Source organism: Balaenoptera acutorostrata, chromosome 6 (genome assembly GCF_949987535.1).
Source record: "Balaenoptera acutorostrata chromosome 6, mBalAcu1.1, whole genome shotgun sequence".
Lineage (NCBI taxonomy): Eukaryota > Metazoa > Chordata > Mammalia > Artiodactyla > Balaenopteridae > Balaenoptera > Balaenoptera acutorostrata.
Window position 1 is genome coordinate 99241001 of NC_080069.1, and position 26323 is coordinate 99267323.

Here is a 26323-nt window from a genome sequence, read left to right on the forward strand (position 1 = left end):
GGCCAGCCTGGACCCTGGCCACTGTGCCCTGGGGCTTTTCAGAGGCACTGCACATACCTGTCTGGAGCCTAGATTGGGCACAACATGCCAGTCATGAATGTCCACTGGAAAGGGCTGTCTCCAAGGTCCCTTAGGGCAAGCGGTACAGGCAACAGGCTGCACGCACTACCAAGGAGTCTGTAGCCGTACTTCTTGACATGCACGGCTCCTACAGAGTTTTTTGCTCTTTGTGAGACTTTTTTTTTTTTTTTTTTTTTTTTTTGGCCACGCTGCAAGGCTTGTGGGATCTTTAAAGGTTCCCCAACCAGGGATTGAACCTGGGCCACGGCAGTGGAAAAACGCCGAGTCCTAACCACTGGATCGCCAGGGAATTCCCATTTGTGAGCCATTTTTGTGGTTTGGGCATCACGTATCTCTTCTTGAGTAGCCCAGGTTACTGTTCTTTCAGCTTCCTCTGTCTCTTAGCTTCCTTTCGATTTGGAGCACAGGGTAGTATCTTGGAAAGTTCTAGAACGAATATTGCAGTTTGTGAAACTTGCATTTTCATAGCTCTGTGGCACATGAATCGAGATGTGGAGACTCTTGCACCTGAAGCCGAGCACTGCCTTCCGTCCGTGAGAAGCAACGTGTTTATGTTCGTTAACGCTTCGTTAATACTCTTCAGGGCCTCATCTTGAGATGTTAGGCTTTTTGAATGTGATGTTTATTAATGAAGGATAATTGAAAAGAAAATGGATTTGCATGATTGAAATTCTTGACTCGCTTTTGCTTTGCTTTTCTCTTCCCACTTACCTTATGCTTTCTCTTCAGGTCAAAATGCAACTGCATTGGGGACCGGAAGTTACTATGGCCATAGTCCAGGATATTACGGTCAGCATATTGCCTCTAATCCCAAACCAACAAACAAGTTTTTTCAATGCAAGTTCTGCGTACGCTACTTCAGGTCAAAAAACCTCCTCATTGAACACACTAGGAAGGTCCACGGAGCTCAAGCTGAAGGGAGTTCGGCGGGACCCCCTGTTCCAGGATCCTTAAATTATAATATCATGATGCACGAGGGATTCGGAAAGGTCTTCTCTTGCCAGTTTTGCACATACAAGTCACCAAGGAGGGCAAGAATAATTAAGCATCAGAAGATGTATCACAAAAACAATTTGAAGGAGACCACTGCTCCTCCCCCTGCCCCTGCTCCGATGCCAGACCCAGTGGTGCCACCCGTGTCCCTGCAGGACCCCTGCAAGGAACTGCCGGCGGAGGTCGTGGAGCGCAGCATCCTAGAATCGATGGTCAAGCCTCTGACCAAGTCTCGAGGCAACTTTTGCTGTGAGTGGTGCAGCTATCAGACCCCCCGCCGGGAACGCTGGTGTGACCACATGATGAAGAAACACCGCAGCATGGTCAAGATCCTGTCCAGTCTCAGGCAGCAGCAAGAAGGGACTAATCTGCCTGATGTGCAGAACAAGAGTGCCCCCAGCCCCACTTCTAACTCCACCTATCTGTCTATGAATGCTGCCAGCCGGGAGCTACCCAGCACTAACGTCTCCACCTTCAGGGGCTCCATCGGCAACTCCATCATGAGACCCAATTCTTCTTCCGCTTCCAAGTTTTCGCCCATGTCTTACCCTCAGATGAAGCCGAAGTCACCTCACAATTCTGGCCTCGTCAGCTTGGCGGAGAGATCCCGTTACGGAATGACTGACATGACCAATTCTTCTGCCGACCTGGAAACTAACAGCATGCTGAATGACTCTAGTTCCGATGAAGAGTTAAATGAAATAGACAGCGAGAATGGCTTAACTGCTCTGGATCATCAGACAGCAGGCATGTCCGCGGAGCAGCTGATGGGCTCAGAGGGCAACAAATTATTGGAGACCAAGGGGATCCCATTTAGAAGATTCATGAATAGGTTCCAGTGCCCCTTTTGTCCGTTCCTCACCATGCATCGACGTAGCATCTCCCGTCACATAGAAAACATCCACTTATCCGGAAAGACAGCTGTCTACAAATGTGATGAATGTCCATTTACTTGCAAGAGCTCGTTAAAACTTGGGGCTCACAAACAGTGTCACACGGGTACAACGTCAGACTGGGATGCTGTGAATTCCCAGAGTGAAAGCATTGCTTCCCCGCTGCACGAAGGTGTCATGTCTTACGAGAGCTCGAGCATCAATGGGAGAAAGTCGGGGGTCGTGCTGGAGCCCCTGCAGCAGCAACAGCCGCCGCCACCGCCCCCACCGCCCCCACCGCCCCCGTCACAGCCCCAGCCGCCGCAGCTACAGCCGCCCCATCAGGTGCCGCCCCCGCCGCCGCCCCCGCCGCCCGCACAGGCCCCGCCCCTGCACCCCTACAAGTGCACCATGTGTAATTACTCCACCACGACTCTGAAAGGGCTGAGGGTTCATCAGCAGCACAAACACTCCTTCTGCGACAACTTGCCAAAATTCGAGGGGCAGCCCTCCAGCCTGCCAGCGGACAGCGAGACAGACAGCCACCCCTCTTCCAGCAACACTGTGAAGAAAAGTCAGACCTCAATTCTTGGCTTGTCCTCCAAGAACAATTTTGTAGCTAAGGCCTCTAGGAAACTCGCTAATGACTTTCCTCTCGACTTATCGCCCGTGAAGAAGAGGACCCGGATTGACGAGATAGCAAGCAACCTGCAGAGCAGAATTAACCAAACCAAACAGCAGGAAGATGCAGTGATCAACGTGGAGGATGACGAGGAGGAAGAGGAAGACAACGAAGTGGAGATTGAGGTGGAGCTGGACCGGGAAGAAGAGCCGCCAGAGCCCATCCTGGAGGTGCCCACGTCCTTCTCAGCGCAGCAGATCTGGGCGAGAGACGCCCCTGAGCCCCAGAAGGAGCCCAACTTCAGAACTGTCACGCACGATTACAATGCCACCAACGGGGCTGAGATAGAGCTCACCCTTTCTGAAGATGAAGAGGATTATTATGGCTCCTCCACGAACATGAAAGATCACCAGGTTGCCAGTGCTACTCTGCTCAACACCCAGACTCCTATCTACGGAACTGAGCACGGTAATGAAAATGCAGACTTTAGTGACTCGGGAAGGCTTTATTATTGCAAACACTGTGACTTTAACAACAAATCTGCCCGGAGCGTCAGCACCCACTACCAGCGCATGCACCCGTACATTAAATTCAGCTTCAGGTACATCTTGGACCCCAACGATCACAGCGCAGTGTACAGGTGCCTGGAATGCTACATCGATTACACCAACTTCGAAGACCTGCAGCAGCATTACGGCGAACACCACCCAGAAGCCATGAACGTCCTCAACTTCGACCACTCGGACCTGATCTACCGGTGTCGGTTTTGTTCCTACACGAGCCCCAACGTCCGGAGCCTGATGCCGCATTACCAGAGAATGCATCCCACCGTTAAGATTAACAACGCGATGATATTTTCGAGCTACGTGGTGGAGCAGCAGGAGGGGCCAAACACGGAGTCCCAGACGCTGAGGGAGATCCTGAATTCGGCTCCCAAGAACATGGCCGCGTCCGCTGCCGTGGCCCGTGGCGGCGGGGTGCCAGCCCCGTTCCCTAAAAACACCCCTTCCAAGACCTTTCCTCCAGAATGTGAAAATCAGAAGGACCCCTCGGTCAGCACCGTCGTCGTGTACGATTGTGACGTTTGCTCCTTCGCGAGCCCCAACATGCACTCTGTGTTGGTTCATTATCAGAAGAAACACCCGGAAGAAAAGGCCTCCTACTTTAGGATCCAGAAAACCATGCGAATGGTGTCTGTGGACAGGGGCTCTGCCCTCTCTCGGTTGTCATTTGAGGTGGGTGCTCCAGTGTCTCCCAAAATATCCGCCATGGGTTCCCCACCCCCCCCGCCGCCCCCGCCACCAGACCTCGGTACCGAGCTTTACTACTGCAAACACTGCTCCTACAGCAATCGGTCAGTTGTGGGAGTCCTTGTCCACTACCAGAAAAGACACCCAGAGATAAAGGTTACCGCCAAATATATCAGACAGGCTCCTCCCACAGCCGCAATGACGCGAGGGGCCGATGGGCCCCAAGGCTCCCCCCGGCCACCGGCCCCCAGGCCGCAGCTCAGCCGCAGCGGCTCCGAGAGAGACGGCCCTCCCGCGGAGAGTGAGATGTTCTTCTGCCAGCACTGTGATTACGGGAACCGCACGGTCAAAGGTGTCCTCATCCATTATCAGAAGAAGCACCGAGACTTCAAGGCCAACGCGGACGTGATCCGGCAGCACACGGCCACCATCCGAAGCCTCTGCGACCGTAACCAGAAGAAGCCCGCCGGTTGTGTGCTGGTCCCCGCCTCGAACGTGGAGCGGGACAGAACGAAACTCCGGGCGCTCAAGTGTCGGCAGTGCTCGTACACCTCCCCCTACTTCTATGCACTGAGGAAGCATATCAAGAAAGACCACCCTGCCCTGAAGGCCACAGTCACGTCCATCATGCGGTGGGCATTTCTAGATGGCTTGATAGAAGCTGGCTACCACTGCGAGTGGTGCATCTATTCCCACACAGATCCCAACGGTTTGCTCCTCCATTACCAGAGGAGGCATCCCGAACATTACGTTGATTATACGTACATGGCCACCAAGCTCTGGGCTGGGCCAGACCCATCCCCTCCCTCTCTCACGATGCCAGCTGAAGCCAAAACGTACAGATGCCGAGACTGTGTTTTTGAGGCCGTCTCCATCTGGGACATCACCAATCACTACCAAGCGTTCCACCCCTGGGCCATGAATGGGGACGAGTCGGTGCTGCTGGATATCATCAAGGAGAAAGATGCTGTCGAGAATCCCCTCCCTCCGCCTGAAGAGCTCGTGGGCCCTGTGAATTGTGAAAACAGTATGCCTGCCCCGCTCCCCGAGCAGGAAGCTGAATGCCCCGAGGACGCCAGGCTTTCCCCAGAGAAGAGCCTCCAGCTAGCGTCAGCCAACCCCGCCATCTCCTCCACCCCGTACCAGTGCACCGTGTGCCAGTCTGAGTATAACAACCTGCACGGCCTTCTGACCCATTACGGGAAGAAGCACCCAGGCATGAAAGTGAAGGCTGCCGACTTTGCCCAGGATATCGACATCAACCCGGGTGCCGTCTACAAATGCCGGCATTGCCCCTACATCAACACCCGCATCCACGGTGTCCTGACCCACTACCAGAAGCGACACCCGTCCATCAAGGTGACTGCCGAGGACTTCGTGCACGACGTGGAGCAGTCCGCCGACATAGCCCAGAACGACGTGGAGGAGACGAGCAGGATCTTCAAGCAAGGGTACGGCGCCTACCGCTGCAAACTGTGTCCCTACACGCACGGCACTTTGGAGAAGCTCAAGATCCACTATGAGAAGTATCACAACCAGCCCGAATTCGATGTCTTTTCCCAGTCTCCCCCGAAGCTGCCCGTGACCCTCGAGCCCGAGATAACCACTGAAGTGAGCCCCTCCCAAGTGTCCGTGACCGAGGACGAGGTGGGAGAGGAGCCCGTGTCCACGTCTCACTTCGCTACCTCGCACCTGGTGTCCCACACTGTGTTCCGGTGCCAGCTCTGCAAGTACTTCTGCTCCACGCGGAAGGGCATAGCCCGGCACTACCGCATCAAGCACAACAACGTGCGCGCCCAGCCCGAGGGCAAGAACAACCTCTTCAAGTGCGCCCTGTGTGCCTACACCAACCCCATCCGCAAAGGGCTGGCCGCCCACTACCAGAAGCGCCACGACATCGACGCCTACTACACCCACTGCCTGGCGGCCTCCAGGACCATCAGCGACAAGCCCAGCAAGGTGATCATCCCGTCACCGCCCAAGGACGACGCCCCGCAGCTCAGCGAGGAGCTCCGGCGCGCCGTGGAGAAGAAGAAGTGCTCGCTGTGCGCCTTTCAGTCCTTCAGCAAGAAGGGCATCGTGTCCCACTACATGAAGCGCCACCCGGGGGTGTTCCCCAAGAAGCAGCACGCCAGCAAGTTGGGGGGCTACTTCACCGCCGTCTACGCCGACGAGCACGAGAAGCCGGTGCTGATGGAAGAGGAGGAGAGAGGCGGCTGCGAGAAAGCCGAGGTGGAGGGGAGCGAAGGGCAGGAGATCGAGTGGCTCCCGTTCCGCTGCATCAAGTGCTTCAAGCTGTCCTTCAGCACGGCGGAGCTGCTGTGCATGCATTACACGGACCACCACAGCCGGGACCTCAAGAGGGACTTCGTCATCCTGGGCAGCGGCCCCCGCCCGCAGAGCTCCGCCTACCAGTGCAAGCACTGCGATAGCAAACTGCAAAGCACGGCGGAGCTGACCTCACACTTGAACATTCACAATGAGGAATTCCAGAAGCGTGCCAAACGTCAGGAGAGGAGGAAACAGCTTTTGAGCAAGCAGAAATATGCAGATGGTGCTTTTGCAGATTTCAAACAAGAGAGGGTAAGGATATGTTTTGCTTTCCCTTCCCCCAGGAGGCCTCTCATCACTGGTGCCCACATGCACGTCTTCGCTGCCAGCCAAACCGCTACGGGCTTCCTAGTGACTTAGCCTGCCAGAGAGCTCAATAAGTCAATTAAACATTTCGAGCTTGATTATCCCCCCCGCGTTCTACGCTCACCCTTCTCCACGGCCCCGTCCCCCTCCCCCTCGCCCCTCCCAAGGTTCCCCAGGGGAGGGTCGGGTGGCTTTTCTGTAATTCTCTCTGCCAAGTAGCCTTATCCGAGGCCTAGTTACAGGACAACGCTCGCTCTCTTTCCCAAGGCAGTTGCGGGCCGTCTCTTGGTATCGTTAGCGCTTCTCAGCCATGTCTTGGTTTGCAGTGTCGGCTACAGGAACCTAACGTCTCCAGGAGTAGAGTTTTTTTGTTTTTGTTTTTTCTTTTTTGGTCAAGAAGTTCGCTAATGGCGTAGCTATGCAACGTTTCACCTGCGTAGTTGAAAAATTTGTTTGAAAACCAGATAACTTGGTGGCAGTGACAAATGAGGCTTCTGCACCGAGATCTTCTCTCCTCGCAAGTCGTAACCTGTTTGGGTTCTGGACACTTCGCAAACGTGCACAGTGGGCAGTGCGCCTCGCCCCTGACGAATTTGTTATGTAAAAATGCTCGCGTGTTATCTCCCTTGGTTTTTAACCTGCTAATCTGCTTTAACGTAAAATCTGCTAGTAAGCTGCAAGAATAAATGCCGGCCATTGAGGGAGGGCTCGGAGTACTGATGGCTACCACTGTATTTTACCAGCCTTTTGGTCACTTAGAAGAGGTGCCAAAGATCAAGGAGAGGAAGGTGGTGGGCTACAAATGTAAATTCTGTGTGGAAGTGCATCCGACGCTCCGGGCCATCTGTAACCACCTCCGCAAGCACGTCCAGTACGGCAGTGTCCCGGCCGTGTCAGCCGCCGTGAAGGTGAGCACTGGGAAGGTCTGGATGAGGAGTCTTGTGTGTGAGCCCTTCGAGTGCCTAATTCACGCCGTTGCTCAGAGCCGCTCAGGAAAGGGCGACCCGAAATGTGGGCGTTCCTGAGTTATGCTGGGATTGGTCTGGCTTGTTTTGATTTCTTTACAGGTTGGATCCTCCTCATCTTCCGTGTTTCGACCCGGTTGCGTTTCGATCTGGTTCCCTTCCACGCGGATAGTCTGGTGGAAACAGAAGATCCGGGCCTCTCGGTACAGGAGGCTTTGGGTCTCCCTTCTGGGCTGCATTTAGTGCCACTAGGTGTTTGCTTTTCCAAGCGGCCCGGGCTCTTGAGAGGAGTCCAGTGGGTTCTATTCCCATCCTCTTCTGCTCCTCCCACTGCCTGACTTCTCGCTGTTCTCATCTGGCGACGGTGCAGAGAGCCCGGGAGAATCTGTCTTTTACTTCTTGTCCTGGGTCCCCGGAGGAGCGTTAAGAAACGTTAAATCTAAAACTGAAAGCCTTCAGGTCACAGTTGGCCCTGTGAGCCCTTTGACCTGATTTGTCTCCTCCTTCCCCTCTCCCCCTGTGTGTTGCTTGACAAGCACCTTCTCTCTGCCCCCAACCAGTATTAGGCCACCTGGTTTGAAGTTCATAATCCTGAAATGAGCCACTGTTTCAGTAACCAAGCCGCCATCCCTGCCTTCCAGGATATTGCTAACCACTTAGGGTTGAGCAGAGAAGTCAGTTCAGGGCTCTGCTCTTTCTCTCTGGATACGTGAATGCATTTCTGTCATCGGCCCTTCTTGATCTTGAGTCCTGTTTTGCCAATGTGGCATGGAGGCGAAGCTTCCGCTCTTCCCACTGAAGCCTGAAGCCTTCCGGCTGGCGGCACAACTGTGAGTGGCACCGGGACAGCATCAGTCAGCTTCTTGCCCGCCACCAGGGTGTGTGCCAGCCTTGCGTCCCATAATTGCTCGAGGGAGACAGCGGCTCTTCCCGTGTAATCAGTAATCCAAAGGAGCCACCTCAAACCAGGCTAGGCTGCTCCTTAATTTTTTGAATTGATTATATAGCAACCTTCGGTCAAGGGGCGATGTCACCGTCTGTGAGATGGGGATGAGCGTGGTGGCAGAGAGCTGGATCTTTCAGTTTCCTTCATTTCCCGAGGGTGTTCCAAGGCTCCCAAGTGCCCACACCATTCTCCTTTTTCCCCTTCCTTCCTCTCTTCCTTTCTCTGAGCCATAACCCTAACCTGCTTTATATCAGTTTCGGTAGGATCCCAATTTGAATTTTCTCTTTAAGATAGAAGGTAAGTGAGTGAACTGCCTTCAAAGTGGGAGAGCCGCTCCCTCACCTTTCCCAGACAGTAGCAACCTGTGTCCGGATATGTTGCCCTCCCATCACCACCACTGCATGAAGGATGGCAGTTGGGTTTGCCCTCCCTCTAGGGGGAGCTGGAGAGGCAGGGGAGGAAGCCTTAACAGGAAATGCTGATGAGTTTGGGAGAATGAAGGGAGAGGAGGAGAGCTGGGAGCAATGATGATGGATATTTATTTTGTTGGTGGGGCATGTGTGTGTGTGTGGTTCTCTTAGCAGGAGGCTGAAGACCCTTCCCACTTGTTCCTGGATGGACTGGAAGCAGCCAGAGATGCCAGTGGCGCCCTGGTGGACCGGGTGGCTGGTGAACACTGCTTGCTTGATGGAATGTTGGAGGATGAAACCCGGCCGGGGGGATACCATTGTAGTCAATGTGACAGAGTCCTGATGTCCATGCAGGGGCTGCGTTCTCATGAGAGGAGCCATCTGGCCCTGGCCATGTTTACCCGCGAGGACAAGTACAGCTGCCAGTACTGCTCCTTTGTTTCTGCTTTCAGGCACAAGTAAGTGCTCACCGAGTGGGTGCAAGTGGTAACTGGGAGGAGGTGGAAGGCAGGAGAGCTTGGAGGCGTCTGAAGGCCCCGCTCGTGGTTCAGGCCTGCCGTTTAGTTGGCTGTGTTACCTTGAGCCTCTGTCACCTCACCTGTCAAATGGGGCTGAGGACAGGAGATTGTTGGCTTGACATCAGATTTGGCAAAATCGGGCATTTAGAAAAAAAATTGAAGTATGGTTAATTTGCAAGGTTGTGTTCATTTTAACTGTACAGCAGAGTGATTCAGTTATACACACACACACAAACACAATATATATACGCATTCTTTTTCAGACTCTTTTCCATTACAGGTTATTACAAAATATCGAGTATAGTTCCCTGTGCTATACCGTAGGTCCTTGTTGTTTACCTATTTTATATAAAGTCGTGCAGCGGTCCCCAACCTTTTTGGCACCAGGGACCAGTTTCTTGGAAGACAGTTTTTCCACGGGGCAGGGGGTTGGTTCAGACGGTAACGTGAGCGATGGGGAGCGGCAGAGGAAGCTTGCCTCACTCGCTCGCCCGACGCTCACTTCCTGCTGTGCGGCCTGCTTGGGGGACCCCTGAAGTAGCGTGTATCTGTTAATCCCAAACTCCTAATTTGGTCTCCCTAGCCCCCGCTATCCCCTTTGGTAACCATAAGTTTGTTTTCTATGTCTGTGAGTCTATTTCTGTTTTGTAAATAAGTGCATCTGTATCATTTTTTTTTAGATTCCGCATACAAGTGATATCATATGGTATTTGTCTCTCTGTGTCTGACTTACTTCACTAAGTATGATAATCTCTAGTTGCATCCCTGTTGCTGCAAATGACATTATTTCATTCTTTTTTATGACCAAGTGATATTCCATTGTATATATGTGCCACATCTTCTTTATCCATTCATCATGTTGATGCACATTTAGGTTGCTTCCATGTCTTGCCTATTGTAAATAGTGCTGCTGTGAACATTGGGATGCATGTATCTTTTTGAATTAGAGTTTTCTAAGTTGGGCATTTTCTTAAATGATAATTTTGGAGGTATTGCTATGACTTACACAAGGAAAGACCAGAGAGTAGATGAGTTTACTGGTGCATCTGTCAAACATTCATCCAGAACCTAACCATCATTTGAGGAAGTAAAGTTCCATTTGGGAAATTAAGTGGCTAAGGAGGTAAAATTAGGACTTTTAACCCATATGACCAAAGGGTCATTGCTTGGCATTTTAAAAAAGACCTGGAATGGTGAAGAAGTTTATCGATGCCAGAGAGATGCTTGAAGTACAGGGTGGGTTGAGGAGAGGGGGCTTCATGCTACCTGGCACAGCTTTGAAATTGAAAATTTGGGGTTTTGTGTGAGGCTTTTCGGGGTGATAGGAAGAGGGATGGTTCTGAGAAGAAACAACCTTTTGTTGCCTTTCTCTCACAACTGTATGAGAGAGAAATTTTCAATAACGTGTTCTACAGTCTTGGATGAAGGTGACTGATTGTGAGACTGACACGCTGTTTATTTTTATCATAATTGAAAATAAGTGATGGGCTGTTTGCTTCTTAAAAAAGATAAAGTGCTAGTTAGTGGCTGTTGAAAGGCAGGAAGAGGTGATGCTTCCACAGAGGTTAGGATGGGTTGCAAACTCTTTTATGATTATACAGAGCCTAGTATCTAATCTTTGTCATCAGATTCATGCCCTGGCCTCAAACTTGTGTAGTTCTCATCAGTTCAATAAGTATTTGTTGGACAGCAACTCTCAATGTTTTCTGACACACAGAACCTCAATAAATCATTGTGAATAAATGAATATGCCCTGTTGTTGAGGCTTTGGGGGAATATAAAGATGAATAGGACATGGTCGGTGACCTCAGGGAACTTAGGGTCTAGTCGGGTTATAAGTAAAACAAGCACACAAATGACTTGGCAAAATAAGGCACATGTCTTTAAAAAAAAATGTATCAATAAAATGCAGTGATGTTTCAAAGAAGGGAGATGGTACATCCACTTTGGAAGAATCGGGAAGGTTTTATGGAACAGGGAGCATTTGAGTCAAGTCTAAAAGTAGGAAGATAGGACTTGCCAAGTTTGGAAAGAACAGGCAATGTGGAGGAAACGATGAGAGAGTAGGGCCCTGAGGAAGAGATCGATGCTTAGGGGGGACCAGCTGGTGGTCTAGTTGGACTAATTTTTTTTTTTTTTGAAGTTTGATATGTACATATGTTGTTCATATCACCACCATTTATTTATTTATTTATTTATGGCTGTGTTGGGTCTTCGTTTCTGTGGGAGGGCTTTCTCCAGTTGCAGCAAGGGGGACCACTCTTCATCACGGTGCGTGGGCCTCTCACTATCGCGGCCTCTCTTGTTGCGGAGCACAGGCTCCAGACGCGCAGGCTCAGTAATTGTGGCTCACGGGCCCAGTTGCTCCACGGCATGTGGGATCTTCCCTGACCAGGGCTCGAACCCCTGTCCCCTGCATTGGCAGGCAGATTCTCAACCACTGCGCCACCATGGAAGCCCTAGTTGGACTAATTTTTAAGTGATATGTAAAGGAATAGTAGAAGGTAAAGTCTGAATACCTGAGTAGAGACTGCATTTGGGGGTCTTTGAATGCAGAATTAGTGCTTTGTAATATACATTACTGGTACAAGGAAGACTCTGAAACGAGTAAAGGCATCTTAATCACTAACATTTATTGAGCCTCACTGTGTGCCAGGCACTGTGCTACGTGCCTTCAAGTATTATCTCATTTTATTCTCATAACAGCCCTATGAGGTATGGTCCCATTATTATCTCCCTTTCATAGATAAGGGAAGTGAGGCCTTTTAATATAGAGGGGTTATGGAACTTGCCCAAGGCCACTTGGCTTATGAGTAATAGCTGGCATTTGATCTCAGGCAGTCTGACTCCATCACTTGTGCTTTTGAGTTGGAAAAAAGATGGGGGAGACCAATTAGGAGGCAGTGATAGTAGCTGATCCACGAAGTTAGAATGGAACTTTGGGAACAGTTGAGGGAAGGAGGATCTTCATGTCTTGGAAAAATTGGCTTACTGGAGGGGAAGAGGGACAAAGTACAGTACAAATGGCACGGAGGTTTCCAGGCTGGTTGACTGACAGCTTGGAAGTGTTCTTTCTACAAAGAAGGAAATGAAGAAGAGAATTTGTTTTGGATTTTAAAAAACTGACGTGTTTGTTTCAGGCTGGTTGAGTTTAAGATAGCTGAAGGACATTCAGCGGGAGGTGTCCTTAGGCAGTGTGGAAAGGGCTGCTTTGGAGCTTGGGAGAACGTTATATATTTAAATGGTAAGCAGTACTGTTCCCATATGAGTCATTTAGAATGGAATCTAGTTCTCTGGGGCAATGATACAAATTAGAACATCTTCCCACACCTCGTTTGGTAGATTTATTATTTTTTTAGAGTAGTAATTATTATGAAATACTGGGAAATTATAATTAAATAATTTCTTTATAAGTTGCTTCTGGAATACTGATGTACAGCAAACATGGTTTTATCAGAAGGCATGGCCAGCCTTTGGATCACATGACTTCCTGTAAACACACCTGCACTGGACCTCCATATTTAGAAAGACCTTGAAAATAGCCCATTGCAAGTGCCCTGCTCAAGTGTTCACAGCGGAATTAAGGTTTAAGAAGAAAGTCAGCCTTTTTTACATGCAAAATTTCTCTAATTCCCTTTTTTATTTTTATTTTTTATGGTATAAGTTCAAGGACTCTTTGATAGGCACCTCATTGACTTTTCAGAGAACTTAAATTTGTCCATATTATACCTTTTCTTTTTAGATGCCCTCTTCTACTTCACAGTGCTTTAGAGAAGGGAAAATAAGTCTACCAAGACCTGTTTCCATTGCCATGTCTCTCAATCCAAAAAAAATTTTGATCTCTTCTTTCCTTTAGCATCTCCAACTCTTGCCAATTTGTGTTTGTTTTTTTTTTCCTCCTGTAAGCGCCATCCTTGGAAAGTAACAAAATGACTTTGAACAGCTTAGAAATGGGATTTCTGGAAAAGGGCAATGAGAAAATGTTGGATGCAATTTTTAATATTGTCATTTCTTTTTTTCTTCTTCTACATCAAGTTTGGATCGCCATATGCAAACCCACCATGGACACCATAAACCATTCCGATGCAAACTCTGCTCCTTCAAGTCCTCCTACAACAGCCGGCTGAAGACACACATCCTCAAAGCTCATGCTGGTGAGTTGGTGTTCGCGGTGCACTAGTTCCCTGAGTTTGAAATTTAATAGTCTTTAGTGCGTGAAATTTTTAAGTCTCTTGCTCCATACACATGAGAATAAGTTTTCCTTGAGATAGTTGTGTATTCAGTTTTATTTTAATCTAATTAAAAAAAATTAAAGAATGGCCCAAAGGCAAAATAATACCAAGTACCATGTCACGCATGTCATAGTTGATTCATGCAACTAACACATACCTACTAACGCATACCTACTGACAGATTCTTGCTACTCACAGGTTCTGTTTTTTAGAGAAAGTTCTAAATTACCTAGACTTTCTAATGGAAATGCAAGAATTGGTACATCTCCTGAAGATAATTTCCAACTAAAATAAAGTTATAATCTTGGGGACATTCAGAGGGACAAAGAGACCTCAGGATGTGTGAGATTTCTCATGAGATGCCCTTAGATGCATTTCCATATCCCAGATAAGAAATGACCTTGGGTCATGAGTGTCCAGGAGTTGTGCTGATCTCCATCACTCTATCATCCCATCTCATCGTGCTCGTCTCATGAACATCCCTTACCTACCAGTCTCTGTACTAATAAGCATGGAATATTCATCATCTCATTTGATCTTCAAGGCAGTCCCAAAGGGTAGATGTTGTTGTCACCCTCAGTGTCAGATGTAGCCACAGAGACTCAAAATCCAGTGTCCTGCTCAAGGCCACAGAGCCCATTCACTAAGAATTTGACTCCAGAACAAAAACCTACATCCTTGTCACTCACAGGATGCTGCCTCCCTCTCTCTTCTGCTCTTCTCCACTTGGCATATAATGGACGATGCCCACAGGTAGCTAATCAGAACTCATTCAAGAGAGGAAAGAGGCATGAGTAAGAAAGGCAGTGTGGCGGGTCTGGGGGCCTCCTCCCAGGATGTCCCCAGTCCTCTGAGAAGCCCGACTCCGCAGCAGCCTGTGGCCCTCTCAGAGGTTTTGTCAACCTTTGAGGAACTTACATCAAACAAAGGGAAATTGGGGAACCAATAGCTTTAGAATAGCTAGCGATACTGTCAGAGATTCTTCTAGAGATCCAGTCTTCTCCCTGAGTTTCCTCAGCTAAGGTGTTTAGAATTCTAGTTGAATTCTAGTTTTACATTTTTCAATCAACTAGAATTCTTCTGTCTCATTTATTTGCTTCCCTTCCCTTATTAGCTTCTTATTAACTGCCCAGAACCCGAGTCCTTCACTTTTGTCATCTCCTCATCCCCTGTGGAAATACAGCCATGTCTCTGCTGTTTCCTGAAGGTTGGGTCCTGTTGAACTGGCTTAATGGAGTAAAACTAAGGAAGCCTTCAGGATGCCTTAAGCCCAGTGGGGGTGGGGGAGGGGATGGCAGATTAGCTATATGGGCTCTTCTCTATCTGTTAGTATTTTTATATCTTCCAGAACATTTTACTAAAGTCCATGGAGTAAGAGGCTTCGGGGTTCAAACCACTCTTTTCTAACTGGTGTATATTGTAAATTATTCACTTGGGACACTATCCTGGGGAGTTTTCCCCATAGATCTCAGCCTTGTCAAAAACACTTTACCAGTGGGAGTTGGGTAAGTGATTTGGCCTGTGGGAAAGACTTTTAAAAAGTAAAAGTGTCTAGCCACAGGCTACACACCGACTCCAGGGCATTGAGCTGAAGTGTATATTCTTGGAGCTGACCAAGCATACTGGTCTTCTGTGCTCACTGGTTTGCAGGAAGGAAGCATCCAGAGAGAGAGGGTGAGAGCATCGTAATCCAGTTCTCCACACACCTTGAACCGTTGGTGTCTATGACTTGGTCTTAGCCACAGAGAGTGGCTTGGCTTGGAGAAAGCCAAATCGTTTTCCAGAAGACTCTTGACTCATCTTGTCTGTTCTAGATGGAGTATTTTATTTTATTTTATAGGGTAAAAGGTAGTGTGTACTAACCAGATACCTGGATTTGAATTCTCTCTCAGGTTATGCTACTTATAACCACCCACCAAGGTTCATATAGCCAGGTTTGCACTGAAAAATTGAGAAATGGAATAAGGAGAGCAGTAGTATACAATATGACATATATATTTATTATTTTAGTAAACACCATTATTCATGCCCAGCATTATCCTGTAGCTAACAGGTCATGGTCTGAGGGGTGTGGAATTGACTGGTGTTCTTGTTTGGGTCCTCTGACTTCTTTGTGCTTCTCTTCTGCTTTGGGCATGATGCCTGCTTTGGGCATGTTGCATCATTCAAGGTTTTGTGTGGGTCTCTTCAAGGCTTTCTTGGAAATGCACACTTTGGGGGTCATCAGTGGTGAAAAGGAGGCTTGAATGCAGGACTTCAGATGCTGGTCTCACTTCACATGAAACCACTTAGTAATTTTCGGGGTGGCAGGAAAGTAACCATCTCAGCAGGGTAAAAGCAAGAGTGGAGGTTTGCTTGCTCATTCTTGCTCTGCTTTAGTGAGCATTTGTCTGTAGCACATCAGCGCTGTCCTCAGTTCATATTCACTGGTCCACAAAACCTTCGTTACTAAACAATCCTTTCTTCTCTTATTCCTCTCCTTCCTTCCCTTTCCTCTTCTCTGGTTTTTAAGTTTCACTTGAAAATAAATTTAAAAAATACATGTTCATTAGAGAAAATTTGAAAATGAAAGAAGAAATACAGTCAAGCCATTCATAATCTTATTATCTGAAGACCACTGTTGTTAATATTTGATAATATTTCCTTTCAACCATTTCCTCTATAATTATTTTTCATAGTCATGATTATAATTTAATCTAAAATGTATTATGCTTTTCTATTTATTTTTCTGAGTTTCAGTATTTTAGTTTTCTATGAATTGCCAACTCTTCAAGAATTTATTTTAATGAATAGTAATTTATCAAGAAGATATACCCACATTTACTTAATCATTTCCCTATGGTTGGAAATTTAGCTTGTTTCATCCCTTTTTCAAGCATAAATAATGTATATTTCTAAACAGAGATTTCTAAGTATTAAAGGGTGTTTCCTTAATATAAATTCTCAGAAGTGGAATTATTGAGTTGCAGGCATGAGCTTTCTAAGCTTATTGTTATAAAAAGCAAAATTGCTTTCCAAGTTGATTGTACCAGTGTTTGTCTGTCCAGCGACATAAGGATGCCCATTTCACACCCTTGCTTCTTAAATTGCAATTCATGTAAAAGCTGACTTAGGGCAAAGATAAATCATACTCTCATTTAATCTGATCATAGTGATCTGTGCTGTATTTCAGTGGTATAAAAACAATTAAAAGGAAAATACTTTGTAGAAAACAAACTTATGGTTACCAAGGGGGCGGGAGGGGGAGGGAGGGATAAATTGGGAGATTGGGATTGAAGTATACACACTACTATGTATAAAATAGACAACTAATAAGAACCTACTGTATAGGTATTGTACAGGGAACTCTACTCACTACTCGGTAATGGCCTATATGGGAAAAGCATCTAAAAAAGAATGCATACATGTATATGTATAACTGACTCACTTTGCTGTACAGCAGAAACTAACACAACAGTGTAAATCAACTGTACTCCAATGAAAATTAAAGAAAGAAAAATACTTATTTTTACTTAAATGTCCTTTATATTGGAAAATATTGGAGCTAAATGCAGACACACATGTTTATATATATACACACACCTCTCTCAGTTAAAGAAATGACTTTTACCCATTTCTGTATTATTGATCAGATAGGGAAATGGAGTTTTGTGCTGAGGTTTGTGAACTGGTCCCAAAAAACCCCACAGGTAGGATGTGTGGAATCCAGGAGGCCTAGAGTCAGCCAGGAAGTAAATGATGAGGGTAGCACAGTAGTTTGCACTGAGTGACTTTATGCTCGGAAAGCCACCGATCGACCCTTGGAATAAGAATGAAGTGTATTATTCTCTGTGGATGATATAAAGGCTGGAATGAAAACTGACATCGTCATTTCTAGTACATAGAGGGAGGGAGAGAGATGGGAAGCCTTTCCTGAGGGAGCTACCTAGACATTTGGTTTCACTCTCTGCTGGGGAATCTACCGTAGGCTCATCCCTGTAAACAAAGCATAAGATGGAAAGGGACCAGCTCACTTGATTACGGAGCTCGTAGAAGAGTTCCGATCCTCCAGGAGCCCTGTGGTCGTGGGAGTGGGCAGGGGGTTGGTCTGGGAGGGTTCTCAGACCGTGCAGCTTGAGACGGGCTCTCTGGAGCTAACTGACCCTGTTGTTCTGTCTTCCACCCGCCTCGTCCCCTCTCCCGTCCTTCTCCTCTGCTGCCAACCGTCTCCCTCCAGGTGAGCATGCCTACAAGTGTTCTTGGTGCTCCTTTTCCACCATGACCATCAGCCAGCTGAAGGAACACTCCCTCAAGGTCCACGGAAAAGCCCTGACCCTCCCCAGGCCGAGGATTGTCAGTCTCCTCTCCTCGCACACCCACCACTCCTCCCAAAAAGCCACCCCGGCCGAAGAAGTGGAAGATTCCAATGGTAAAACCGGGCTTCCGAGCCGGCATCGATCATGGGTGGGGGGAGGTGGGCTGGGGTTAACGGCCCATCCTTCTTTCTAGAGGAAAATCTGACATGAAAACGTGGCGGTTCAAGTGAAGGAAGAAACGTGAAAAGGTTGGAACAGTATAGACATTGGAGTTGGAGGGTGAAGTGAACTCGGTGAGCATCTGTTTGGTGCTGAGGCCAGACGCCTCTGCACTGGTGTGCCCGCTGCTTGTGGAAAGAGCACGTGTGTGATGGGTTTGTGTTGGATTCTTCCGCTGTGGTTGTGAGCAAGAAAGAGGATGAATACCAGGCAGATTTATTTCTTCGTTGACTTTTTTACTTATTGATATCCTGTCTTGTCCTAAAAAATATGTGTGCTGTGAAGTGTTCGGGGTGCCAGATGTGTAAGTTAAGGACAGAATTCAGAGTGGGACTGGAATGGGTGAATGGGTGGGGGCATGTGTCTGATGGGGTCACAAGATAATTTAGGGGTCACGTCGTGATTTCTGTTATGGCTGAAGGATGTCGAGGAAGCGTCATTTGGAAGGAGGGTGTAACTGCCCACTTTTGGAAGCTTCAGACTAAATCTGGGAAGCCCTGGAAGGGGTCTCCTCACTGGCAGTGTAACCAAAGCTGTAGGAGAGAGAGAATGAGAGCGAGAGATGGCGGGTATGGCAGAGCGAGCAAAGGATGGTTTGTTGTTTTGATCTGCCCAAGAAACAGAAGGGTGTTGATTACTCAGCTCACCTCAGATGACTGCAGAATCTCGTGCTTAGGAGAGGAGGGAGTCTGGAGATTCTTAGTGATGTGGAAGACCTGAGAGCTGCTCTCTTCCGTGAGCCTCTCGTGCTCGAATCCCTTCTGCAGCATCTCTGGTAACCAGTTATCTACCCCCTAGCCTGAATACTTCCCAGGTCAGGGAATGGGCTGTTTCCCAAGGTCTGCTACTAGGTCCTTGAGAGGAGCTTAGTGGGCTGGCAAGAAAGTTCAGGGAACAAAGGCTTGGCTTTGAATCTTAACTTCTCTCAATGCCAGTTGTGTTTTCCTGGGCAATCTTAGCTTCCTAGACTCACATGACAAATTGGATAATACCTACCTCATCATGGCCTTGAGAGATTAATGAGAAAAGGTACATGTGTGAAATGCCTAACACAACACCTGACATGTGTAGACATTTAATAAATGGTCATGTTATTCAGCGATTTACATCCTTTGATTGCAGTTTTGGCTTTGGAGACCATTTATGACAAATATGAATTTGGGGTTATTTTTAATGTAAGGGGTTAAAAAGATAGAATCCTCAGGTAACCTGAAGATCTGACTGCCCAACATGTCCATGTGGGCTGGTTATCCAAATAGCAAAAGAGTAAATGAGGAATCTTCATTCACAAGGTCTGGGCGAAGACAACTGGGAGGAAAAGAAAAGGTAAGTCCTGGGATTAAAAGCTGTCGTTGCTGAGCTGTAGAACTTGGTGGCCTTTCCTTTGCAAATCAGTAAACACCAGGTTAGACACAATAACTCCTTGCCGGTATTCCTGTCTTGAAGGACTTCTGTTTAACAATGAAGGCTGTTGTTACGATGGGGGCTTGTAATGAAGTGAGCGCGCTGTCTCCTCAGCTGTTGTGTGGCAGTTTAGCCTGTGTTTGTTGTTGTTTTCCAGGAAAACGTAGAGTCTCAGAGTGAGGGGTGGGGAGGAGATGGGGGGAGCACATGTGAAAGGCCACAGAAGATGTCCCCTTTGCACCTTGAGATTCTGTTCATTGTAAGAGATTGGTATATTGCAACAAAAGGCAAAATAGAATTTGATGTAAAATGTAAGGTCTTGTTTCACATGATTGTCAATGAATTGCTTTCATCTGAAATGGAAGCTACACTTGTGGAACCATTTGGGTGAAATTGATACATCCAAACACCATTCCCAGCAAAGGCTTTTCCTGGGACATTTCTCTCCATGTTGTACCTTCTTTTTCCTTTGTCCTCCCCGCCCTTGGAAGGTGGGTCTTAGTCTCAGGACAAGGGAATCCCGCAGACTACTCACTGCATGGCTTGCCTTCCTCTGTGTAGGCTGAAAAAGAGTTCAGTCAACTTCCTGAGTCTGTACTTTCTGCCAGGAGGTGTGCAACGCACAGAAGAATCATAAGTGGATACAGTGCCATTCTGGCCACCCAGCAGCTTAAAATCAAATGTTTAGAGGATATTATCAGCATGGTATTGAACTAACCACAGCACTAAGCCTGAAGCCTAACCTTTTTGGGGCTGATTTCAGGTTCTTGGAAGCTAGACTAGGTTAGGAACTTGGGAGGACGGTGGTCGCAGAAACATGATGATAATGATATTGAGTAACTCTCTGCATAACACCGATAGTCTATTCAGCCACAGGGAGATAATTTGGCGACATATAAAAGTGTTTTTCTTTCTTCTTCTAAAGAAAGAACATAATGAATGTGAGAGCTCTGGGTGGCAACTCTTTAGTGAGGCCTACACAGAACTCATTGGACCTGTGCTGTGTTTAATGTATATAAATAACCTGGATCCGTGGGTCAACAGTGATTTGCTTAATTTGGGTGAGGTCCACCCAAAGGTTTAAGGTGGGGTAAACAGAAAGAAGGCATCAAATGGGCTGTTCTCATGAATGGATAACGTGGAAAGAAAAATGAATAGTGTGTCCGTTCAAAAGATATTTTCTTGAATCCTTCTGATGTAGGTGTTGCAAGGTTTTGGATGCCCAAGAATGATGGAAGAGGTTGAAAATGGGAAGGCTGTCTGCTAGGGAGCTGAGTGGTGGATTCCTAGAAGTGACTACATCTGGGGGACGAAAAAACAGCTGTGGGGCTAGACAGTAGCCTGTAAATCACGCCTTGAATGGTGTTTGAAACACGCATGTGAAATCCAGTTGCACATTTTAATAGGGGGAAGCTGTAGGGCCATTGGCTCTCAGTGAAGGTTTCCCACACTGCAGATGCCAGGGCGCTCTGAACACAAGAACCAAGAATGTGTTGCAGGCCTGGAGGCGGGGGGGAGTAGAGATCCATAAAACCAGGGAAATCACCAGTGTGTCCTTGGCTTTCTGATCCCCTAGTGAGGGATGTGGATAAAACGACTGGACGTGCTCGCTGCTGTTTGCAGTGGTCAGATGCTTGCAGTCTTGAGAGCGAGCCGGTCTTCTCCGGCAGAAGGAAACGGGCTGAGCAGGAAGGTTCTTCCCTAGCTGCTCTCCCTCCCAGTGCAGAGGGGAGCCCTAAAAGGGAGGGAGGCTGGGAAGGCACATGCGAGAAGGTGGAGGGGTGATTTCGCCCCCACTGCCTGGCCGCACACCTGTTCTGGACGTAAACAGAGCTCTTAGGCTCTGGGCTGTCAGTCTTGACATGTCTCACCAGCACGTGGATCCTCTATATGTTCTTCATGATTGGCGGTTGGAAAGAAAAGCAGTGCTGATTCTGTGTATAAGATAATGGGAAATGACACGTAATTGCTGTTCTCAACAGTGCATCAAGGGGAAATCATAAGGTTGTCAACAAGGGGAAGTGCTCTGCTGTGTTTGTGTTTACTGGGTTCTTTCTGCCATATAAAATAGAGGACTGGGATTTTTCAGGCTTCTTCCGAATCCGTGCTCTCAGTACAGGAAAACACACATATACATACAAATATAAAACAAGAAAGAAACTAGAGCAGTGTAGTTTCATTATGAGATTTGTTTAGGCCTGAGTAGCTCCACAATGCCTGGGCAGTGGATATGTAATTTAAAATTCAGTTCTATCCTTTGTAAGAAGTGAGGCCACTGGTGACATTCGTTCCATCTTTTTCCTCCCTCGAATTTCCCCTAAAGAATAGCTGATTTTATTTCTTCTCTCTGTCCAGTTGTGCTGTACAGAATGGCCTGCTTTAGGAAGTAGCTAGCGTGGTACGCTTAAAACAAAAATCGGACACTAAGACCAGGTGCAAAATAAGTAAGGTGTGTGAGAATTAGATAGTTTTTTAGTCTGTGCCCTAATGGCAGCCTAGGGAAAACACCAAGAACTTTTGGTCATGAAATCCTTCCCCTTGTAAGATAGAGCTCATTGTAGTCCACCCAACAGAGAAGTCTTTGCTAGTATGAATTGGTAGAAAAATGTAAGGAGCTTTGTGTTTTGTTTTTTTTTTTAAGAGAAGGATTTTCTGTTACAACCTTTCATTTGGCTTCTCGGTTCTAAACTCTAGAATAATATTTGATAAGCACTATTTTTATCAAGGCATCTCTCATCAAAAAAACCACAGGCACTTCTCATGTCAAAATCCAAGTCCTCTGCATTGCATTCAAAGTTCACCACTCAGTCACACATTCTCCATCCTGAGTGGTCTCTCCAACAAATACTTATGTTTCCAACCATCTCTGTACTTGCTGTCCCCAGCATCTTCCGCCTTCATTTCCACTTCCATGCATCTGAAGAAGCTCTGCTGGGAGCTTGGAAGGATTTCTTCCTTGTCTGCTTCTGTCTACCAGTCTCTGACTTTAACTTCTTCTGAAGACTGACATTTACCAGCCCCAGCCCTACTCTGATTTCTCGTTGATTGATGATCTTCTTGGTGTTCATTTGTACTTGTGGATATGCTTTTGGTTCTGTCCCCTAATTTTCCAATGGGAATAGTTAGGTAGATACTTATTAAATACTGACTTCTTTTAACTGACCAACGATTTCTTGGATGCATCACAGTTTTCAATTCAGTTAATTGTACCGAGTCTCCTAGCATGTCTGACTAACTCCACAGAACCAAGCTGTACAACGGTAAGTTTATTTCATTTCCATTTAAGAGGCAAGTTCAAAAGACAGACGATCCAAAGATGAAACCTTAGGGATTGCTCTAAGAGAAGCTTTCTGACACATCAGTCTGCCAAGAGGAAATGATCTTCCTTGACAAAGAGTGTTTTCAACTTTATCATTGTTCCCTGGATAACGAGACCTTCTGTAGAAGTGGGGAACTGAAGTTTGAGACAGGGTGTAAGCCTTTCCAGTACTCAGGAGGAGACAGGAAGTGTGGTGGCGCTGGGGAGATGGGCATTAGCAGTGTGGTTACCTGGTAGCAGAGCGCCTTGGAGCAAGCGCACATAATCATTTGACCTTGGAATGGACTAGCTTGTTCTCTGCGTCTATGTCAAAAAACATACAGTGTTTGGTTGCTGTTTAATCCAGTTCAGAGAAGCTATAGAGTGAAACTGACCAACAAAACTCATAGATTAGTAAAAATCTTTTACTCTCCCTGAAAATTTTGCCCACCAGCCTTTTAACATAATATATGGGTTAGAGGAGACTTGTAGTGGTTAATTTCTACAAGCCATAAATCAAGGATTGGCAAACTTTTTCTGTAAAGGGCCAGATCGAAAATACTTTCAGCTTGGTGCCCATAGAGTCTCTGGTAGAACCACTCAACAGTGCCACTGTAATGTGAAAGCAGCCATAGACAATATGTAAACAGATGGACATGGCTGTGTTCCAATAAAACTTTATGTGCAAAAGCAGGGGAGGCTGGATTTGGCCCATGGGTTGTATGTTGCTGAACCCTGCTATAGATGACTGGTGGAAAAAATTACAGCAATAACCATGAAATTAACCCTGTCTTTAATAAATGTCCATTATACACCTTTATATTTAACATATAGACTATTTCTAGATGTCACTTAAAATATAACTTGACCTAAATATATTCTTTGTTTCATATATGAAATGTAGGGCATTAAGTAGAGCTTTAAAACTGTTAGTGTGTGAATTACACTTATGCTTGAAAGAAAATCTTCTCTAAGAATTGTATTGAGTCTGGCGCCAAACTATCAGTTCGTTTAACCTTGACTGCAGCAGTACTTGACACTTAAAAATTAAGATCTGAGATGCCTGCTTTTTGAAGAGAAGCTTTTCAGATTTCTAAATAGGTCAGACATAAAATTCAACCTTTAAGAGGATCCAATTAGTTGCTGGGGCATCAGACCCTTCCACACAGGTTCCAGTTGCCGTCAGATTTCTCTTGGGGTGAAAGAAAGAAGAGTGGTTTCTTTAAAAATGACTCCTGAGTGAATAATTGTGAAATACAAAGATCTACGTCGTTTATAGCACATGGGATACAAGGCATAATTTCAGTGGCTTGGCCGTCATTTTTTTTTTTAATTTATTTTTAATTTATTTATTTTTGGCTGCGTTGGGTCTTTGTTGCTGTGTGCGGGCTTTCTCTGGTTGCGGCGAGCGGGGGCTACTCTTCGTTGCACTGCATGGGCTTTTCATTGCGGTGGCTTCTCTTGTTGCAGAGCATGGGCTCTAGGCGCACAGGCTTCAGTAGTTGTGGCCCGCGAGCTTAGTTGCTCCGCGGCATGTGGGATCTTCCCGGACCAGGGCTCGAACCCGTGTCCCCTGCATTGGCGGGAGGATTCTTAACCACTGCGCCACCAGGGAAGCCCTTGGCTGTTATTTTTTAATAGGTTCTGCTGGTCTCAAAATTATCTGTCCAGAGAATACTAACCTTCCCTTTTTTGACTTCAGAATTTCTACATTAAAATCTGATCTAGAGTTTATTTTAGTGCTTATTTATGAAGAGTAGCATTTCTACTATAAAGACTTAAGAAGCCTGTAACTCCAGTGGCGCAAAGTGGTACAGATGATTCCGCATCTTCTATTAGACATCCAAAAGTCTTCAGCGGTTAAATTGTAGACCTTGCCCTCATCAGCAAATAGGGAGCCTCCGAAATTATCACCACCCTGAAGTTGAATATCATGTGATAGACCCTTCCCAAGAAACCCACCTGCCTGAGATTTCTGTGACTTTCTGAATTCTCCACAGTTTCATGTGCCAAGGATTGAAAAACATTTCAAATATAAGCTTTCCATGTCCTGGGAACTCAGTCAACTCGCCCATCTCCCTCTTCCCATGCCAAGAAAAACATTTGTTCCTCAGAAATACAAGCATATACTACCCAACTCATTCAGAGCTAGTTCCTAGCAACACCAGAATTTGCTTCATAATTCCACAGCTGACTTTTGCATTTTTTGGTTGGAGATTACCTTAAAGTCCTCCAGAACCTCAGTTGTGGGAAGTATCTAAAAGGAAGAAGAAATTTACTTTATTCTTTGGCAGAAAATATATTCAATTGTTAGTCAAATCATCTAAAATTATCTCGGGTCTTTTTCGAAAGGAAGAGTTTTTTTTTTTTTATCTTATCATTGCCCACCTTGATTTTTTTTCCCCTGGAACCAGAGCTAGATATTTTAATGCAATTTTATTGAATATAAAATCCCTTAAACTCTTTTGAGGCTTCTTCTGATTCATAGGTCCTCTCCTCTCTTCCAAATACTGTTCTGCACTAGAGGATTTTATACAAGCAGCGCGAAGGGTATTGGATTTGGGAGAACTAGTGTGTGTGAGCTGTGATTCAGAGGTAGATATCCTGGGGCAGCTTTGCTGGAGCAGAGGCTATGTCCCGGGCAAGATGGGCATGTGAAAAAGAATTGTTTTTAAGAGCCGAGATGAGAAGTTGCCAGAAATAACCTTCTTGAAGCAACTATTATTTATTTTTTAAAATAAATTATATGAGTTTTGATGGTGTGGCCCAGCATGTCCAAATGATGTACGCATTTTCTTAATTCATTCATAATCCTAAATAATATCCTATAGAAAAATTCCAGTGGTGGTACTTAAACAAAAACAGCAAGATAAAGACTGGCCAAACTGACATGAAAGGTTCAGGTCAGTTGGATCTGCTTGCCTTTTACTGAAGTCAGTCCCTTGCTGTTTATGCCCAGGAAGGGACGTGTTCCTGCCAGAGGGCTCCTCTGTTTTGTAAGTCGTTTCAGAGTCATCAGGGTCAACCCAAAAGCGGTGTTTGGCTAAGAGTACAGGGCCCAGCTAAGGTTTTATTTACCTGTACGCTGCTCTTGGAGAAGTCATGCCAGGGCTAGGCTCTCCAGCTTCCTCGGGGACACAAAATATTCTTACCTGCCTCATGGAAGCCACCTCCTATGTCATCTTTTATGTTCATGTGCTGTGAGCCCTCCACCAAAGCTGCCGTGATCACCCCATCGAGCAACACAGGATGACCTTCTCAACCTTTCCTGTAGTCCTTGATTTTTAGCACTCCTAGTTATTTTTTTCCCCATGACCAGTTTGAAAGTCATCCATTCTGGTTTATTATAAGGTTTCTGGCTGTCGTCTCTTGGTTTAATTCTGAAGTGGTAAAATTAATCATAATTTTTATTTACTTCGGCTGACTGCCTTACATTTGCCATCAGATTTAATATGTCTGATGAATCAGAGTTACAAATTATTATTAGTCTCATTTTATAGAGAAGGAAACTTGAGACAAATGATGACTCCCAAAGTCATAAAACATATATGTGGTGGACCTTGTCTGAACCCAAAGCTTAT

General features: G+C 46.5%; 1 protein-coding gene and 1 pseudogene across 13 annotated transcripts in view; one reads left to right on the forward strand and one right to left on the reverse strand.

The window, feature by feature from the left end:
• ZNF462 (zinc finger protein 462) overlaps positions 1 to 26323 on the forward strand; it is a 143754-nt gene that overhangs the window by 58819 nt on the left and 58612 nt on the right. For 9 of the 13 annotated variants that reach the window (XR_009008669.1, XR_009008668.1, XM_057548790.1 and 6 more), the window contains 5 exons: positions 811 to 6401; positions 7199 to 7363; positions 8948 to 9234; positions 13330 to 13448; positions 17743 to 17934. Coding sequence is in view for 10 of the 13 variants with exons in the window: in XM_057548790.1 (XP_057404773.1) it covers positions 811 to 6401; positions 7199 to 7363; positions 8948 to 9234; positions 13330 to 13448; positions 17743 to 17934 (6354 nt within the window). In the remaining 3 variants the exon portion in view is untranslated. Of the gene's footprint in view, positions 1 to 810; positions 6402 to 7198; positions 7364 to 8947; positions 9235 to 13329; positions 13449 to 17742; positions 17935 to 18014; positions 18115 to 26323 lie in introns of all 13 variants that reach the window. The other 4 variants (XR_009008670.1, XM_057548796.1, XM_057548797.1 and 1 more) reach the window with 4 other exon arrangements.
• LOC114237169 (small nucleolar RNA SNORA70) lies at positions 113 to 195 on the reverse strand (annotated as a pseudogene).